The 20,080-nt window shown below is 38.8% G+C and overlaps 1 protein-coding gene across 3 annotated transcripts in view; it reads left to right on the top strand.

Moving 5' to 3' along the window:
• The first annotated feature begins 1,164 nt into the window (after positions 1-1,164).
• Positions 1,165-20,080, top strand: part of IL17REL (interleukin 17 receptor E like) — a 48,819-nt gene continuing 29,903 nt past the window's right edge. Inside the window, exon 1 of one of the 3 annotated variants that reach the window (XM_027804573.2) lies at positions 1,165-2,001. In XM_027804573.2, the coding sequence (XP_027660374.1) occupies positions 1,900-2,001 (102 nt within the window). In that variant the 5' untranslated portion in view covers positions 1,165-1,899. The remainder of the gene's footprint in view (positions 2,002-20,080) is intronic. The other 2 variants (XM_055712685.1, XM_055712686.1) reach the window with 2 other exon arrangements.

The raw sequence follows: 20,080 nt of genomic DNA on the forward strand, positions 1-20,080 counted from the left end.
GCAAAACTACTAACTGGTGTGTGCTGAACTGGCTTGCTTGCAGTAGGCATACTGGTAAATGATACACTGACTGAGAGTCAAAATGGCTTTTTGGTAGAGGGACATCATGCTTCTGATTCTGTCAACATCGCTACGCTATTACGTAAAAGATCCGTGATCTGCTCACTCCTGAATATTGTGTGCAGGACCACCTATCTTAGAAAAGGTATGGTAAAAATGAAAACGCATATTCTTAATCTTAGAAAAAATAGGGGAGGTATGTTAGAAATCAATGAAATTGTGACTGTTTTGACAAAGGTAAGATGAGAATGGATATTCTCTGCTTTTTCTAAAGCAAGAACAAGGGGGAACCCAACTGAAGTATTTGGAAGCAGTTTTAAATTCAAAACAATGCAAATAAACATAGTTTAATTGTGTAACTCATTGCCACAGGAAGTTTTGAAAACCAAAAGGATGAATAGATGCAGAGTTGTTGTATAAATGCATGTAAGAAAGGCCCAGAAACAGCTGTTGAAAACAGTGAAGTGCGCATGGCTTTCAGTTCAGGAAATCCATAGGATCCAGGTCATTTGAATTCAGCAGCATATAGGTTAAAATCATCCATGGAAACATATTTAACTTCATTCTTATTTTTCTTAAGTGTCTGCTACAGATCCTGTTAGGCACAGGAGAGTGGACTCGACAGGTCTTTAATCTGGTCTATTTTTATGCATAGATGAAAAACTTTAATTGTTATTTTTTAACCAAAATATTAAATAACAATTTGTTTAGTACTGTGATTGACACTGCTCTTTATCTTCAGAAAATAAAGTCTTACTGTAAAACTGAAAAACTGGACTGCAATGAAAGTACCTAAAATGTCAGTATAGTAGATACATTGGTAGAATAGGCACTGCCTTTTACCTGTTCATTAAAAAAAAATGTTGGTAAAGCCAGATCCCAGCAGATGGTGTTAATTGTGTATTCCCTACTTTAACAGATGTAAAAGGTTTTGCAAGAGCCTGGCACTGTTGTACTGAAAGATATCTCTCTTCATTGGGAGCAAGCCCGCTCTATGCAAAAATAACTCCCACCTATGGGCATAACACACCACATATCGCCTCCATATGAACCAAAGAGTGTGTTTTTTGGAATACTTGTTCCTTGTGATGGGTAGTGGGACTGTGTAAGGTAGCACCCAAGAAGGCGTTCCTGGGCATTTTGTTGTGCTAACAGGTACCAGGGTATTGTGACTCACTGGCACAGTGCTTTCAGAGCTGGTGGGGGTGAGCTTTTGTGGCAAAGCATGCATACTTCCTGAGTGAGCTGAAAATCCAAAGGCTGGAGATAGGCTATAGAACAAGAGGCTTCTGTTGGTACAATTAAATAAGAGAAATAAGTTCAAGGCACATATTTCTAGGGTAAAAGAATCTGTTTTTCTTGCTGATGAAAACAAGAAATCAGTCTTACAAGACTACCCACCTCAGCAAAGCTGTTATTCTTTTTATTCAATGCATTAGAAAACCAGGAAAATAAGTAGACATGCATCTGGATTCCAGTGAACCTGCCTGGTACATCACTCTAGAAATAAAATTCCCATTTATACATAGAATTTACAGGACAGAAATTTGCTAAAACTGATCTAAAGCTGACATGATGAAATCCAGAAGGAAAAGGTTTTACTGTGATTGACAGAAGTTAATGTTGCCTATTTTTTCACTATGGAACATAAGAAATGAGTTGAACATGTTTTATATTTCCCAGAACTAGCAATTTTCTGTCCTTGGAAAGTTTTAGAGGGAGGAGCTCAGAGGTGCTGTGGGAGGGACTAAAATTCATATTAAAGTTTTGGCATGAGAGGGAGAATTGTCAGAGTGGAAGGTTTCTTCTGAGGTTTTGCTTTTTTAGTTCCAATTTAGGATGATAAGTATTCATGTTCAGATTCTTCTAGTAATTCTTCTTTGGAATTCTGATTGTCAGATTATTCCCAGGATTGAAGAATGTGGACTTTCATGTTCTCAGGTAATCTCTTACTTGTTCCTATTTACTATCTATTAATATAGTAGTTGTATGCTGCCAAAATAATTGTAAGAAAAGCAAGAAAGCAAAAATGGAAGAATATTTAAGCTGTCCTGAACATTCACTTTAAATTCTTGTCATTCTAAGTATCCAATGTAGGAAAGATGACTGTTAGGAAGGGAGTAAGAAAATGCATCTTATGCTATTTCCAATTGCTGTTGTTAGTATCTTTTTTAATACGTCTTTTGTATTTGAAAAAAATATTTAATTCATATGAATTAATTTGGAGCGTCAGTTTTTACAACAACAATGGTGCCAAAGAGATGAGGGATGCAGGAATGGGAGGTTTCAGAAATTGCTGATTATGTTAGGTATATCCAAAACACTGAATTTCCTGTGAAGAAATGAATTAAGCTTGAGAAAGAGCAAACCCTGTTTTTCATTTTTTGGGATGAATGTAACTGCAGTATTAAATTTAATGGCTTATGTATGTGAATAAAAGTGTAGTATGCACCATACTGTCTCTTAAATAGCTTTGAATTTTGTGTGTTTCCAAATATTCCCACAAAGGGGCAGTATGGAGATATTCTGCTTCTGTTGGCATTCTGAAACTGCAAGAATAGAGTAAATACAAAGATTTAAAAAAAAGGATAGAATAATAGGGAATCTGACTTTCAGTTTTAGTGGAGGATGATAACTATGTACTTTCAACAGAGAAGTGGAATTGATGGCATGAAAGAGTATGGCTGTACAGACTTCTGCTTGAAGATGTCAGTGTTTAGGACAGGCAATGGGACATACTAAATATTGTCTAAATGTGGTGGTACTACTCAAATACTAAGTTAGTACATGTTACAGCAATTTATTCTATGTTTTAGATGTGTATCCTAGAAAATGTCAGGCAAACGTGCTTATCAAATACTAGACTGAGGGAAACCTCCTTCTCTATATTTAAAGTTGTTTAATATTCCCCCATTCAAATTCTGTAGTCTTTATTCATGTAAGTGTTTTAGAATAATAAACAATAGTCATAAGAGATTAATCTCTAGATGTACCTCAGCACTTGTCAAGAATTTTTATGTACTTAAGTATATGAATGCAAACACACACGTGTGTTAAATATTTTAAGCTCCTTGGTTTGCCGCAATGAGAGTTTAAAATAGAAATAATTTACTATTCTAATTTATCCCTCCAAAGAGTGTATATGAGTATCGGACTCAGCATGTAAAAAACAATAGCAACCTTTTTTTGGTGGGATTCAGTCTAGGGGATAGGACTTACCTGTGGGACCTTTAAAGGGCATCTTTCTCTGTCATATCTTAGGTATGTATGTTAAGAAGACTGATTCACTAGATGCCTAAGGTACAGACACAACCCTGAGGTCTAGTAGAGTGGATCCCTTTCTTTGCCTTCAGGAGTTTTTTGTACAATTTTTCCAATATTGAATGTTGGATAAGTGAGAAGGCTGTGTTTTTTTTAATTTATAGGGGAAATACATTGTTTCCAGTATAATGGAATCGATCAACCATTTGCGATGTTAAAGATAGGGTTCGGTTCATGTTCTCTATGCTATGTTTCTGCTAGTTGTATTCAGTAGAATCTTGAATGCATTAATGAGTTTTTCAGACAAAAATGTTTTCTCACTGGGAACAATAATGATCTCAACAGGACAAATTACTGCCAGCATAGCATTTTCAGTCTAGTGCAAAGCATTTTAGCTACATGAACTTTAAAGTATCATGACTAGCTTGTTAGAGAAAAATCCTTCTTCCTTTTCCTTTGGAAGTAACTTCAATTTCCCCACATAACCGACCACAATTTGTTTTGAGTTACTTTAAAAGGCAGCAGTTTATCTTCTCCATAGTTTATAACTCAATGGTCTTTACAGGGGCCCTAACCAGGGGTTATAATTTGTCTCTGTGTATGTGAAATATATGTGTGCTGCCTTCTGCTATAGCACATCAGATCACAAAGAAGAGAATCAATGGCATTTTTTATAGCAATTTGCTTAATGTGATGATGAGATAGTTTTAAAATTACATTATCAGAAGTTTTCTGTAGCTGCTATTGCTACAAGTGAGTATTCTAGATAATTGGTTTTTTCTTTATGAAGTTTTCCCATAGGTTTGTGTAGTGGTTTTCTCTTCTGCAGTGTCAGCTCTGAGGTTGTGTGGTTCTTCATAAAGCATTAGGGGAATGAAAAGCAATTGATTTGCATTTTTCTGCATTTTTCAAACTGTGGATATTGTCAGAAAGTTGTGAGCAGGTTTAATAACTGAAACTGTTGAGTTTGACCAACAGACTAGATTATAGGGTAGCTATCTCCCTTGAATATTTGTAAGCAGTTTTGATTTCCTTGGGTACTCCTAATCAGAATAAAGCATTGGTTATACTTAAGAGGGAAATAGTGTCATAACTGTTTTGACATATATGACTTAAAACCCCTTCACTATGAATTTTTTAGATTTTGAATCCTATTGCAACTTCATGAATCATTATTAATTTGCTACGAATATTCAGCAAGATATCCTTGCATTGGCTTGTATAAGGCAATATCCAGGTTTCATTACTATACCACAAACTGTACGTCTTTTCAGTACAGGAAAGGAAAAACCAAAAGAACATCAGATGTTTATGCAAGTATTACATGAAAATTTAAACAGCATGAAAATATGCAACTGTGGGTTGATTGGTGGCAAAGGAACAGCAAAGCTTTTATTATGTGTTATGATTTATTTTTCCTTCCTTGTTTTAGTGGCTTGGCTTTAGAGCCCAAATGATATTCTGATATGCAAAGGTTAAACACAATGGGCTTGGTCTCCATGCCTCACCCAGTAGCAAACACAGTTATCAACCAAGTTTCCTTGTAAAAGCATAGGGGAATCCCAGCCTGCAATTGAAATTGGGTTTGTGCCCTACTCACTTTACAATCCACATTGTTTGCAGGCTGTACACAAAGAAAGGCTTAGGCCAAATTTGACTCAGCAGCTAGTAAAGATTGAGAGCACTATATTTTTTTTTAAAAAAAAGATCTCCAGAAAACTATGAAATAGTTATTTGCATTGTCTGCCATTAAATGTAGTAACATTTCCAAAGTCCACGGATAGAGAAGGAAACCCTAAACTGAATCTGGGATTTCTTTGCAGTTATAAAGATTATAGGCAGCAAATTCTTGATATAGCTGCTGCCTGTTCCTGCTATTTATACGTGGTGTTTCTTTACTGGATATTTACGCCATGGATCAGTCCGTTCTTGCTGAATACTACAAACTGCAAAACCAGTGATTATAATACAGGCCTTAGGCCACTAACAGCTGAAATAAATTGGCATTCTTCGTTCATTACTAAGGTAAGCAATTAATGTTTTAAAAGTAATCCCAAGCCTCTAAAAACCAAACATGATAATCTAGGTGACATAATTAAGTTGTTCTCTAAAATCTGTTTGAAAAACTGATTTTAGACATGGAATGTCTAAAGTGTCTACAGAGCCTGATCAGAGAGACCTGGCTTCCTCAGAGTGAGTGAGAGAGGTACATACAGTGTGAAGTCCCAGTCTAGGAAGATGATTCACCCCAGACTTTTTTGCCTATGCGTTGATGTACCTGATTGGAGGAGATGCATAAAAATATAGAACATGTCCTCTGCTAGTATTTGCTGAGATGCAGCACAATCCACCAGAGCATGCCCTAGATAGAAAGCCCGAGTTTTTCATCCCTGCCTGTCACTGACTCATTTATGTGGCCCTATTCAAGTGATTTCCTTTCTCCAGTGTTCACAAGTACAAAACAGTGCTGACCTTCCTGTGTGATGTGTCTTAATTATGTGTTTTAATTAAGTGCTTTCAATACTATAATTAAATGTTAAGTACTTGTTAGTCAAAGCAGTCATACTTAAGAGGCTCATTCATATTGAGTCACTGTATCAGAGTGATATTAACCCATTTGCTTAGATATCCCTGCTTGCCTTCTGTGCTGGTAGCCAGGAGAGCTGCAGTTTAGCAAGTTTAGGTGACTTATCTCTTGGACTGTGTTTAACATTTGCTCTTAAGGTTATAAATAGCTTGGCAATGACACTTAGTTTCTATGTTTCCTGCTGTATCCTATGCAACTGGTTGGGTACCATCCCATTTCCTGACCTCCTGAGAAGAAAAAAGCCAGTGACAGATACAAGTGGGGACTTCCAAAACTTTATAGCGTACGTCATTATTAGAGCATCTACCAGCACTTACTTCAGGAGAGGTGGAGATGGAGAAAGCTCTGTAATTCAGAACTTGAAAAAAAATGCAACAGTAGCTTTTGGGTTTTTTTCTTTCTCGCTTCTTCCTCAAGAGCTCTGGAAAAAAGGTTACAAGGTCTGGAAAGAGATAAGCCACTGGAGCGGCAAGAATGGAGGCACTACAGATAATCATGAAAGTTGGGGGCAGAAGATTAACAGATATTGGTACAGGACATGACAAGGTGTCCTGAAACTGAAACACAAGGCAGTACTAGAAGCTTCACCACTGTGAGATATCAACATAAGTATGTGCAATCAGTACCTATAGCAGGAGGAAGATATTAAAAAAGTCAAGGGGTATATAAGTAAGCTCAGCAGGAGATGGAAGCAGCTGACCTTTGGCAGTGAACTTCAGCTCACAAATCTCTAGGGAGGGAATATATCCTTCCTCCATTTGGACCCAAAACTCAATGTTGAATACTGAGCTTTGGGAACAGGTGCTTTCTACAGCTGTAGAATATTGCTGGCTGACTGATGGATTTGCAATTGGAAAGCTACTTGTAATTTGATCAAATCTAGGCAGTAAGGTCTAGGATTAGCTTAATTTGTACATTTGCTGGAGCTGGCAATGCTGTACTTGTTGCTTTGCCATGTTTGTTTATACTGTCCCGTTTTCCCTCTCTTGCCAGAATGCCTGTGCAGGGGAGAGAACCAGGGACAATCAAAAATGAGAAGGACCAATAAGAGGTTTTAGAAGACTTCTTTCTAAGCATAGCTTTGGGTGCTCTCCTGGCTTTTTGGCTCAGCATTGAGAAGCTAGGCTTCACTCCTAGATAGGCAGGTAATTTGGACCTAAGAATGGAATTTCTTCTTATATCTGACCAAAAATCATTTGATTTCTGGGAGCCATGAATGTCCATGTTCTGTGCTGTGGCTACCAGACTGTTCAAACCAGGAATCCACATTTGAAGTGCTACACCTTGCTTTACCATCATCCATCTGGCACAGATGTTTTCATAGCAGTTTTCATATTTTCAGGAAAATATTTTTTCTTGTAATTTTTTTTGTTGTTAACATTTATTGTCTGCTTTTTGAAAACCAGGAAATAATTTGCCATCTTAAAAACACAAAACAGAAAATATGCTCTGAAGAGCAGCGTGTTGCTAAGGAAGTTCCAGACCAGCTCTGAACTACTTGGCTAGGAATGACTGCAGAACCGGTAAATTCACATATACTCAGATATGATACAGATGCATCACAGCCCTGACCCTGCCTTCACAACTGCCAGAATTTTCTGAGGTCAAGAATAAACTGGAAAGTCACAGTAACTAATGATGCTGAGCACTGGAATAGGTTGCCAGCGGAGCTTATAGAGATCTCCATACATGCTAAGAAAATATCTCATACATGTCTCAGATAAAGGTTATTCTTCCTAAGGCAGAAATGTAGAGTAGATGGCATCTTGAGTTCTTTTCTAACCCTATCATCTCTGTTTACATTCATCATTTTCTTTTTTGTTGGAACTAAAGGTGGTCTTTCAAGTCTTATTTAACTTATTCCTTTGGAACAGTCAACAGAGCCAAAGACCTGTCTTGCTGTATTGTATATCCTGCCCTTTCAGCATGCAAAATATGGGACTCACTGTGAAAACTGTATGGGACATACCATCCAATTCAGAAAGTGTCTATATAGAAATGAAGAAAATGTTTTACTTTGAAAATTATCTGTGGCTCTTTCTCTTGCAAGAAAATATTTCAACTTAGTTGCTTTGAATATGTGTGGTAAATTTCAATCATTTCTGGAAAACTGGCTGTCCTGGAGTTGCCCCTACTTGCCTGCATATTTTCAGAAAGATGAATCACATAAACAACATTGTACAGTACTAGATGTGTGTTCATTGTCTTTTCTTGGAAAAACTTTGAGGAAATAGAATTTATTGCAGTTAATACATTTCACTGTCTCCAGTTTTGTTTTTCCCTTTCACCCCTACATATGCAAACTTCCTTGATCTTTTTCCCACTTCCTCATCTCCCTGACCTGCTGGTCCTTCTTCCATTACTGCAATGACAGTTTTCTCCATTACTTTTCGAAGTTTGATTATTTTGTATTATAATGTTTCCCCATTTGTGGTTTGTGGGGTTTTAAATTAATTTTTGCAATTTTCGTTATAGTATCATGCTTCATGCTTAGTTTTGGCCAGTGGTATGTGTTCTTGTATTCCCTCCCCTCCCCCCCCCCCCCCCCCCCCATTATATTTTATTTATATATGATAGAATAATTTTTGGAGCATGGTCATATCTGTGTTACCTTACATTCTGCCTTTGTAGCTTATTTTCTCTTCCACTTAGGGGTAAAAATACACATACACTTTTTAGGTGAATGTGTGGCATAGGTGGTTTTCAGTGAGTAAGGGCTATCATTAAAAATGAGACATAGGGTGAAGCAACATATGAAAGTACTGAACACTTGATGGGTTTATTAAGCTGAGGCCATGCCCAGGAATTATTGCTGCCTCTAGGGACAACAGCATGATCAGGAGAGTCAGGTGAAACAATGCTGCTGTTGTAACGTTGGTAGAATCCTGTTTCTTTGGAAGCCTTACTTTTGGACGTCTGCCTCCTTTAATTGGACTGTGCTAACTTTAGCAACTACAGTATGTGGAAGTTACCCAAGATAAAGTCAAACTATATGATCATTCCATAGTTTTTCTCCCCCCTCAACCCCTCCCAAAATTATGAGCGAATAGTAAAAAGAGAAATAGACTATGTAATGACTTTTTTGAGTAATTATTTTTGACTTTGCATTTTATATGATCTATTCTTCCTTAGCATTTGCAAATCTATTCATAACAAGCTTCTATTATCAATTATCTCAAAATGCAAATGTTTCAGCTGGAATACACAGAATAGATGCTTTCAGTAGGTCTTTTCTACATGGCAGATTTTGAATGTTTTTTGATTTTTCACACTGCTAGTTCTTTCAGAGAAAGGTGTTTTTGGCTTTTGTTGCTCTTGATAGGAGTAGAAAGGCGTGTATGCAGGGATTCTCTCTTGATAGGAGAGGAAAAGCATGTATGCATGGATTATGGTTTAAGATTTCTGATGTAGGATTAAGACTTTTGGATGCCATAATAATACAAATATGAATAGTTAGGAAATAATCCTCTCTGTCAAAAAATTTCAACTATACAGCTGTGAAAAAAAGTTTTTAATGTACATGTACTAAGAAGATTTTCCTCATTTTGCTGTGGCTAGAGTGTTTCTGTAAGTCAAGCAAGCATAATTAGAGATAGCCAGGCATCTTTAAGGCTTAACATCATTCCATCTTTAATGGAAGCAGTTTCTTAACTGATACTGTGGCACCAGGAAGGATGCAGTGGCCTCTCAGGACTGCCATCCAAGACTACCACTGCTTCTAGCATGGCCTGAGGGATCATTTGTATGGCCTTACATTCTTACACAACAACATAACAAGCTTAGGCTAGAATAAAACCAAATTCAACATTTAAGAATATTTCTCAGCAGGAAGAGCTATAATCAGGGGTAATTCCAAGTTTGTTTAGGTTTGAAATTTTTCTCTGTCTAAGAAGAGGGAGAAACACCATTTTTATGGGAGCTACAAAAACCAGAAGCATGTGCTCCTGCATTTCTCTCCATGGCTTTGAAGGGTGTCTCAGCCCTGACACGTAGCCTCCAAAGTCTTGGAACTGTTAGAAGAAATTATTGTCAAGTGCATTTTGCTGTTCTAAATTTTATTATGACTTTGTGATCCATGCTGGCAGGGTTGGGATTAGCAAATTCATTTTTCTTTTGAAGCCCCTCCACCCCCAACATTTCAGGATAGTTTCTGTGCAACATTCACCTATTCTATGACCCTGCTCCTTTCCTATGATTCCAGGTTATTAAATACAGATTAAATGGAGATCATGAGAAAGCATTAGCAACTTGTCAGGGCAGTGTGAGAAACCTGCATATTCAGCATTGTGCTGCCTCAAGTTAGGCAAGGGAAAAAGTTAAGCATCAGGTTAGTCTGATCTCCACTCTCTAGAGCCCAGGCACCTGAGTTATGAGCCAGTTTGATGTTCTTTATTAGAGTAGCTGTGGAGAGCCACTCTTCCAAAGTTTCAGTTTCTGAGTTTCTGGTGTTTTGGTTTTTTTTTTTTTTTTTTTTTTTTTTTCTGATAACTGCTTAAAATAAAATCTAAGTAGCCTTTGAAGTAGGAAACAGATCTCCCATTTGAATGTCGAAAGCACTTAGCTTTAAAAACTACACTGCATCTTGCCTGTCCTTCTCTCAGACCACTGTACTTTCATTTCCTCTCTATACAGTATCACTGCTTTGACAGTAGGCCTGGGAAACCCTCTCATTTACTGGGCAGCATGGTGAACAGACAATTTAGGGTTAGAACTGCTTCAGATTAAGGAAGATGTTGAAGCTGGTGGTCCCTTGAGCTAAGGTCTTGAAAAATGGCATATAAAAGCTGGAATATGCCCATATTCTGCTTTCATCTTCTAATATTTCCAGTCTGAAAGAAGCTAAGCTTGAGTTTTTTTCATTTAACCTCTGTTACTATTAAATATCCTCCAGCTACCTGCTATGCTGGGCGATGTGCATGTTTTACAAGAGCATGTATGCTATCCCAAAGACCTTTGGCATGAGCTGGATGTCATTTACAGTTTCATTCTGGTCATGAACTAAACAGCAAACTACATGCATCCAGGAAGCTTTCAAATCAGAAAGGAAGGTGCCTGATAAGCTTACGTGCCCCTGTTAGGTGGCAATTATTAGGGTGTCATGGATCATGTTGTTTGGCTGAGATTACTACAGTTTGCTTAAATCATGTTTCAGGTACCTAAATCCTCTTTTAGATTTGGCTGACGCAATCTTACTTTGCAAATGACTGCAAATTTTGGCTTCATTTTAATACCAGAAGTAATGCAGAATCCATACAGAGAAAGTGCCTTACTTGGAAATTATGTGACCCTTTTCTCATGGGCAAAGCTGAAGTTTGTGTAGGTGTATTGGGTTTGTGTGGTAAGGTTGTGGTGGTTGGGGGCTTCTGTGAGAAGCTGCTAAAAGTTTCCCCTATGTCTGATGGAGTCAATGTGAGCTAGCTCCAAGACAGATCCACCATTGGCCATGGCCCATCGATGATGGTGGTAGCACCTCAGTGATAACGTATTTAAGAAGGGGAAAAAGTTGCGATGCAACAGCAACTGCAACCAGAAGAGGGGAGTGTGAATACGTAAGAGAAACAACTCTGCAGACCCAAGGTCATTGAAGGAGGAGGGGGAGGAGGTGCTCCAGGTACTGGAGCAGAGATTCCCTTGTAGCCCATGGTGAAGACCACGATGAGGCAGGCTGTGCCTGCAGCCCATGGAGGTTGACAGTGGAGCAGACATCTGCCTGCAGCCTGTTGAGGACCCCATGCTGGACTGGGGGATGACGGAAGGAGGCTGTGACCCTGTGGGAAGCCCGTGCTAGAGCAGGCTGCTGTCAGGACCTGTGGAGAGAGGAACCCACACTGGAACAATTTTGCTGGCAGGACTTGTGACCCCATGGGGGAACCAATGCTGGAGCAGTCTGTAACTGAAGGACGGCACTGCATGGAAGGGACCCGTGCTGCAGTGTTTGTGAAGAACTGCAGCCCATGGGAAGGACTCGTGGGAGAAGTTCATGGAGAACTGTCTCCTGTGGGAAGGACCTCATGCTGGAGCAGGGGAAGAGTGTGAGGAGTCCTCCCTGTGAGGAGGAAGGAATAGCAGAGACAGTGTGTGATGAAGTGACCACACCCCCTGTTCCCCATCTTCCTACGCCAAGTGGCAGGAGGAGGTAGAGAAAATCGGGGGTAAAGCTGAGCCTGGGGTAAAGGGAGGGGATGGGGGACAGCGTTTTAAGATTTAGCTTTTATTTTTTCATTATCTTGCTCTGATTTAATTGGTAATAAATTAAATAAATTTCCCCAAGCCGAGTCTGTTTTGCCCATGATGGTACTTGGTGAGTGATCTCCCTGCCCGTATCTTGATTGATGAACCTTTTGTTACATTTTCTTTCCCCTGCCCAGTTGAGGAGGGGAGTGGTAGATTGGCTTTGGTGGGCACCTGGCATCCAGCGAGGGTCAACGCACCACAACAGGCAAAAAGTTTTTTTCTGACTTGGATCTGATTCAAAGTTCATTCAAATCATTGGAAAGAGTTTCACTCAACCATAGTCCTACACAATTTGTGAATGTGAGCACTATGGCATTTATTATAAAGGTCAAAGTGTACAGCAGAGCACTGTTCTGCTCCTGGGACTGACTCTAAACTTAAGCAAAGCGAGGAATTGCCTAGAGCAAAACATCGAGGACTTTGCTGTGTATGCCAGAGCACTGGAAAGCCAGGCCTGCAATGTGTTCCCTCTTTGCTGAGCAGTGGTGTTAGGATGTATAAGATGACAGTAACTGGAATAGAAAAAGATCTTCAGGCCAAAAGAAAAGTAAGTATTTCCAAAAGAATTAATCACCGCCTCCAGCAGCAGCAGGAAGAGTAATTCTATCCTGGAGGGTCTCTTCTCATAATTTTCACTTCGGTTCTGGCTTTTCTTTTTTTCTTTTACCTTTTCTGTGGCAATCTCATTGCCTCCAGGTTCCAGGCACCTCTGAGGCTGTAAGTCTCAGTGCTGTCAGCGCTGCTGAGGGATCTTGACTAAGTTTTTCTTGTAGGCTCTTCTGGGCTACAGAGATTGTTCCACCATCCTAACCTCAAAGCATGAACAATCCATAGTTGTCTGGAGAGCTTGTGGAATCTATGTCCTCCAGTTTTTCAAGAAATGGCCAAAGTAATGACTGACTTGAAGTGGTGTTGGTGATAGTACTGCTTCTAGCAGAAGGCTGGACTTGGTGACCTCCAGAGACTTCTTCCACCCTGAATTTCTTTGATTCCTTTTTATCATCCTCTGTATGAGATCGCCAGTCATTCATTGAAATAACCGTTAATGCTGTGCTAGAGTGTCCCCGTCTCATTGTTAGATTAGAAGTGCTGATTTGGTAGATTAGTTGTCCTTTCAAGTAGCTGAGTGGTCTGAAATTTTTGACACTCTGTGTGTGGGATGGTGCTGATTTACACCAGCTGAGGGTATGGCATTCAAAGTGCATTTTAATTTTACTTTGTCTATTGTATGTAATTCTGTTGGTTAACAACTTGTATTAAAATTTTATGAAACATGACATCAAAATGATTGACAATTTTTTTTGTTTTGTTTTTTATTTCTTAAAAAAAGAAGCTAGAGCATATTTTTGCTTCAAGCAAATTCTGTTTCTAGTCCTAGAGTTGAAGCATACAATAGAACAGGCAGCTTTTATTTCTGACTGTCATAGCTCCCTTTGGTCCAGTAAATTTAAAAGCAAGTGGTTTCTGTGTAGGTCCTTTTTGTATCACAACATTATTTTTAAATACAATTCACTTAAAAAAAATACAAGGGGGGAGTATTCTTCCCAGTTGTGAGACCTCATAGCAATGTTGTTTTGACAGGACATTCACTTATAGGATAAATGCATGTCACTGCAAACAGTTCCCAGAAATATAATTACTGTGCTGCCAACTCTTTCACTTGTTCTGCTCTGTAAAAAAGATAAAGCCATGTAGCCACAGTAATGGTCAGAAGACATTATATGCCACATGCAGTCCAGCTAAAATATGGGACAGTCCAGTTAAAATATGGGAACAGGATTCCTCTACATCAGTACAGTGCAGAAAGATATGCATGCTGTGAAGACAGAACTCTCTGTTGTACCTGTATACTAGCAGGCAAACAGAAGGGCAAAAATCTGAAGGGCCTGAGGGTCTTGTGTTAGTCATGTGCTCCTGCATTACTCAAGTACTGCTAGACTTTGTGTAAAGGAAGCGTTGGCCGTGTGACAAAGAGCAGGTTTTAGAGGACAGAGTCTGTACATTTGCATATATGTATGAAGTGGCAAATAGTGCAGGAAACAAAGATTGGTAAAAGGCTATGCTTTAGACCACTGTGAAGCCTTGCTGAAGACTGGCCAATAATCTTCAATAAAACTAGTAATCCCTTCCCTGTTTTTTCATTGTCAGTTCACTATTTAGTTGAGAGCACATCAATATCGTGTTAACACAGGCAAGACATTACCTTGCTCTGTTGGATGGGCACAAGCCAGGTATCATCCAAAAAGTGTGTGACATTGTTAGCACTGTACTGACCCTGAGCTTAATATCCCACTTCTCAGCAGCACTTATCTTCTCAGGTTCAGCACTGCACTAATGTGCTGGAATGGTTCTTGTTCAGCTTGGGACGCATGCAGAGAGACTCAGGGCTGCATAATGCGTAGGCAGGACTCAGCTGTTTTGTTTTTAGCATTCTGTAAAAAAATCGAGCATCATCCAGGTGCTATTGTAGAAGCAGTAGTTTAAAGTAGTCAAAAGTAATGCTTTTCCGTAAGTTCAGGTGCCTATTCCTTTTCTGCATGGATAACAGGCCAAATGTTTCCTCTTATGATTACTTAACTGATCCCTGTTCACATGTATCTGATCACCACAGTGTCAATAAAAATTGAAGAACAACCTTGTGGTCTGGCAAAAATTAAAAAGGATCATCAGTAAGATAGTTTTACCTTGGCAATGAATGCAATTACACATGACATCAAAACAAATACAGATGCTCCTTTTGAGAAAAAGCCTTTTGGGGACACTATCAGCAGTACGACCTATGAATTTTAAACAGTTCTAAATATTCATATTATGTGTATTAATCAGTATAATTCCTCTAGTTCTCAGTAAATATAACTACAATTTAATAAAATTGCCAAGTGTGTTCCATAGGCCCATTATTTTTCTTTTTCACTCATTTCCAATAACGTGCTTTTTTGTGTAAATAATTGTCCATGATATAGTTAAGAATTTTTCTAGTGGGATGGGAATCATTGTGTTATCCCTGTGCTTCCTCTTACTGTAAAGAATTCTGTTTCCTTATATTTGGTAAGATAAATACAGGGGTAGCCTTTATAGGACTAGAATGAGAAAAGTCCATTGAGGTTCCAATCTCCACCAGCATCAAGGACATGTGAAGTGCAAAGCTGTTATCTATTTTGCCTGTGAAAACAGCTCTGGAAAAAGCTAAAGCATACTCAGTTGTTTTCATTTGTGAAGTTCTCCCTAGATATTATCTGGGGTCGAAGGTCTCTATGAAGGAAATTGCAGTCATTTGTTGATAGTCTGAGGAGCTTATGTTACAGCTTTGAATCCTCTCTGTTTCCATCCAAAGTTCAAATCATATAGATCCACATCACTTTGAGTGTGGCTGTCCATTGCTCAAAAATCTTTTTCTTCATGGAGGCGATCACATTAGCATTGCCAGTTTTTTCACTAGAGGCCATGAGAATCATTTACGACTCTTATGGCGTAGCATCTGTAGGCTCTTCCCTCCGTGAACTGAATGAGGTGAGCAGATGGAGAAGGGAAGGCTGCTGCTGGATTGTTTGCATAGAAGAGGGTAAGTACCTCCCTCTCTGTACTGGAGTATAACTACTGATATGACATAGTTGTGGTGCTCCCAACTGAGAAAAAGAATATTGCGAAGGCACCAAATTTACAAGGCACCAAATACATCCTAAAGGGAAACTGTATTCAGAACTGTGTGTGGTTCTGGTCACTCCGTTTGGACATTTACATTAAAGTAGAAACGGCTGCAGAGAAGGGTAATGGTAGAAGGAAATCTTGTTTTATTAGAGAGGAATAAGAGTTTGGCTTCTATACTCTTGCAAAAAAAGCTGAGAAAAGGTGTATTACTGGTTGTAGATAACTGGAAAGTATATTCCAGGGTGGAAAGCACCCATTAGGAAAATATTCTTCACTAGGAGGGTGGTCAATCAATGGAACAGGCTCCCCAGGGAAGTGGTCACAGCACCAAGCCTGTCAGAATTCAAGGAGCATCTGGATGATGCTCTTAGTCATACGGTTTAGTTTTAGGTAGTCCTGTGAGGAGCAGGGAGTTGTACTTGATGATCCTTATGGGTCATTTCCAACCTGAGATATTCTATGATTCATGATTTTATTTAAGTGAAAAGATAATGGGCTCAATCAAAAGTCAATACAAGATAACTATTATTGTGCTTACATTAGAAATTAAAAGTTTTGGTGCTGGCAAAGAACAGGGCTTATAGAGCAGCCTTGGCTACTGGATCAGTGCAAGTCTGACTGATTTTAACATTAAGCTTCACCAGTTTTTGAAAGAGATTAGATGATGTGGTACCTGTGGTTTTCAGGGTATTAGGCCCAGATCTGGAACATCCTTTCTAATTGCGTGCAGAATAAGTTGGATTTGTGCAGAGCATCCCCTCTCAACTAGAAATCAAAAAAACTACATTGTTAATCGTCTTTATCAGCCTTTTGGCTACAAATTCAGCATCAGTTATTGCAAGACCATACTTTCCGCGTGTTGTAAAAACACATGAAGTCCTATGCTTACTTCTAATGGTGGTCAAAGAGCAGAAACTGCTGGAACAGATGGAAACATCAGAATATGGTCATGTTCCTTTTTTTCTGCCCTCTCAGACAATAGAACCTAAAGTAGAAATGTAGGTAACAGCTTTGCCACTGAGGAGCTCTCAAAAGGGGGAAAAACTGTTCACTCTGCATTCACTGACTTTGAAATAGGCACCTTAATGACTGAGTGTTAAGTGTCTGACAACCTGGTTCCAGTTAAAGAATACATTTTAAGGCATTTTCAGAGATATTACTATTACTCACAGAGTTGTGGAAGAGCTGCCGCCACCTCTTCTATGAACAAACTAACAGACTGCAGAACCAAATTTGCCTCAGTCTTTCCTGCATGACAGGACATTTCTACAATTCTGTGCTTGATTCAGTGCCTGGCAATGTAAGAGGAAATGGGAAGCAGGTCTAATCTTTGTTCCTTTTCCTTGGCAATTTTAATTCATGAAAATACTCTCTGTGTCCCCAAATCCAAGTCTACCTCTGCTGATCTCACTTTCTTCTCTACAGTCTTTAAACAAAGCAATGTGATACTACAATTAGCTTAGATAGAAGAGAAGTTGCTGTGCTAGCTAAAAAGTTGGCACCACACCTTCTATTCAGAATGCTGCACGTTGGTGGTGTCTGTTCAGATAACCTCTAGCTATAGTTGAGTAATACCACAAATGGGGAAAACCCTAGAGAAATAGGAAAATCCCTAACTGTTTGTGCATTGTGTAAGTATATTTTGCTTAGGCTCTTTGCCAAAGCAGATATGAATCAAAGATGCTCTCTGTATGAGAGTAAAAAGTACTATCATGTTCAGGATCTTATTTTTGCATAAAAGACACCCACGGCATTTGTGAAAGGGGAAGAAAATTTCCATTCTGGTTTTAGTGTATTATGTCTTTCTATTGTATTCGTAGCTGAAAATTCCTGAAAACAAAAGATATAGAAAGTGGGAGAGGAACTTGGTTTATTTATTTGAGTTCTTCTTTGAGACAAATGGCCTCTTTTGACTATTTTGCAAAATGATTATAAAAGAATATGCCACCCTCAACCCCCCTTGGTCTTGTACAATAAAAAGAAACAGTTATTAAAAATAGGGAATTGAGCTGTGACCAAATGCTTGCTGTAACTGGCAAGTGTTTGTGCAAATGTTTGATTATTTATGTAAACCTTCCCAACAACTCCTCACCCAGAACAAAACCAAGTGCCAAAGAATGACAAAACATCTCCCTACTAGAACAAAAATCACTGATGGATATGTTTATTTTTTCCTGTGGAGACGATAAAAAAATAAATGCAGGATGGTCCTGGGAAGTGCTCAGATGATAGGATTCATCGGAGCAACAGTGAAAAACAATAATTAATTGGATAGACTAGAAGATTTAGGAGGATTTCTGCATCGTCCCACAGCCCCACAGAAGTGGGTGAGGTTTTTTTCTTCGTATTTGTAACTGAAGATAATCTATTTACAGACGATTTGCAGTTTTCAGGTGTCATAACAGGGGCTCCAAAGCACTGCCCTTCTTTGAGTAAAAGGCTGAATCCTGTGAGTTTTGTGAGATCTTTGTTGTTTACTTCAATGGGACCTTGATTTTTTTCTTAATGTATTTTTGCACCATTATTGTAACCAGAAAGAACTGTTAGAGATGTTAGTTTAAAGATGATATTCTGAGAAATTTTGACTGGCAGTTGGGAATTCTCTCAAGCCACCTAACCAAAATATTTTCAATAGTCTGGCTGCAAAATGGGAAGTTAAAATTACGGAAGTAATTTGCTAAATTATCAACTTTATGAGAGATTAATTTCTTCCAGTAAGCAGTGGCTCAGCAATTAGTTGATCCAACAGTTAGGTTTTCTCACCAAGAAAGCTCCCTAACTCACTAGATTTTTTGCAGTCATTTTGTATATTTGTCTAATCCACTCCCTAAGGCCATGGAGAACCTCAAGAAAAGAAACTGAATTCAAATTGTCCTTCTGCACAGTCCTGCAGTGTTTGATTAGAAGTAATTCAAAATTATGGTTTTGAAACAGCAGTTAAAATTCCAGTAGTTTTATATGAGCTGGCATGTTCCACTTTTATTTGTTTAGTGTTGCACTGAATTATTCAGAAAGTTACAGTCTTTCTATTGATGAATGTGCATTGGGAGAATCAGCAGACTACAAATGATTCTTTTTCTTTTGAGGAGGGCAGAAAAAATTCATAAATGACAAACATTTATATGAACACATTACAGCAGAAATGAGGTCATATCAGTTACATTTTTCTATCCTTCAGGGGGATTTGAGGAATTTGTAAAACCACCGAAATAGAAGTACTCCAGTTTTAGTACATTTATGTAAAGAAGTTTGATTTCCTTTATAGAATCATAGAACAGTTTGGGTTGGAAGGAACCTGTAAAGGTCATCTAGTCCAACCCCCGTGCAGTGAGTAGTGACATCTTCAACTAGATCAGGTTGCTCAGAGCCCACTCCAACCTGACCTTGAATGTTTCCAGGGAAGGGGCATCTACCACCTCTCTGGGCAACCTCTTCCAGTGTCTCACCACCCTCATTGAAAAAATGTCTTCCTTAGGTCCAATCTAGATCTACCCTTTCTTAGTTTAAGAGCATTACCCCTTGTCGTACTGCAACAGGCCCTACTTCTCTGAGTGTTGTAGTATTGTGTAGAAGCAGCCAAAGTAGTATCTTTAACAATGTCAAAAATAATTTTTATAATCTTCAGTCTATGAAAGTATATGACAATCTCTGTCTTACTATAAAAAGTAGTTTAAAATGCCACCTTTTATGCATCTGCACTTTTATGAGTCGTAGTGACAAACTGCCAATCGTAAAAGATGACAACTTACCTCCAGAAGTGATTATTAAAAATAAAAGTGCCAAAAGGACAAAGGAATGAGAACTAGTACAGGTTAGGTACTGGTCACTGGCTTTCTAAAGGCCTTATTTAGCAAGCTTATCTAGCGAAAAAGGCAGCAATGAAAGACAGAAAACGCCCTTCCCAGGTACTGTAGGCAGCTGCCACAGCGTAGCTAACATGCTGTCGCTTCTCATCTGCAGAAATAATACGATTTCGCTTTACAGCTGTGTTTATGATGAGGACAGAAATGTGGACAAAAGCCTCATGGAAGACCAAGCTGTAGCTATTTTGTGATGTGCTAATGCTTACCCAGGCTGCAGTCTCGTTTGTCTGCTACTTGAGAACTTCCAAATGTCCACTGAGAGGCTTTTGCTGACTCTAAGACTCACAGGCTTACTGGCAAGATCCTAAAATGTTTTGATAGGACTGGGAGCTCCAGTCCATTTGACAACAGAGGAGATAAAGTGTGCCTGCTTATTTTGTGGGTGTGACAAAAGTGTCTCTGTGGATGAGACACTGATTTTAAAGGA

This window comes from Falco cherrug, chromosome 5, assembly GCF_023634085.1.
Source record: "Falco cherrug isolate bFalChe1 chromosome 5, bFalChe1.pri, whole genome shotgun sequence".
NCBI classification, from domain to species: Eukaryota; Metazoa; Chordata; class Aves; order Falconiformes; family Falconidae; genus Falco; species Falco cherrug.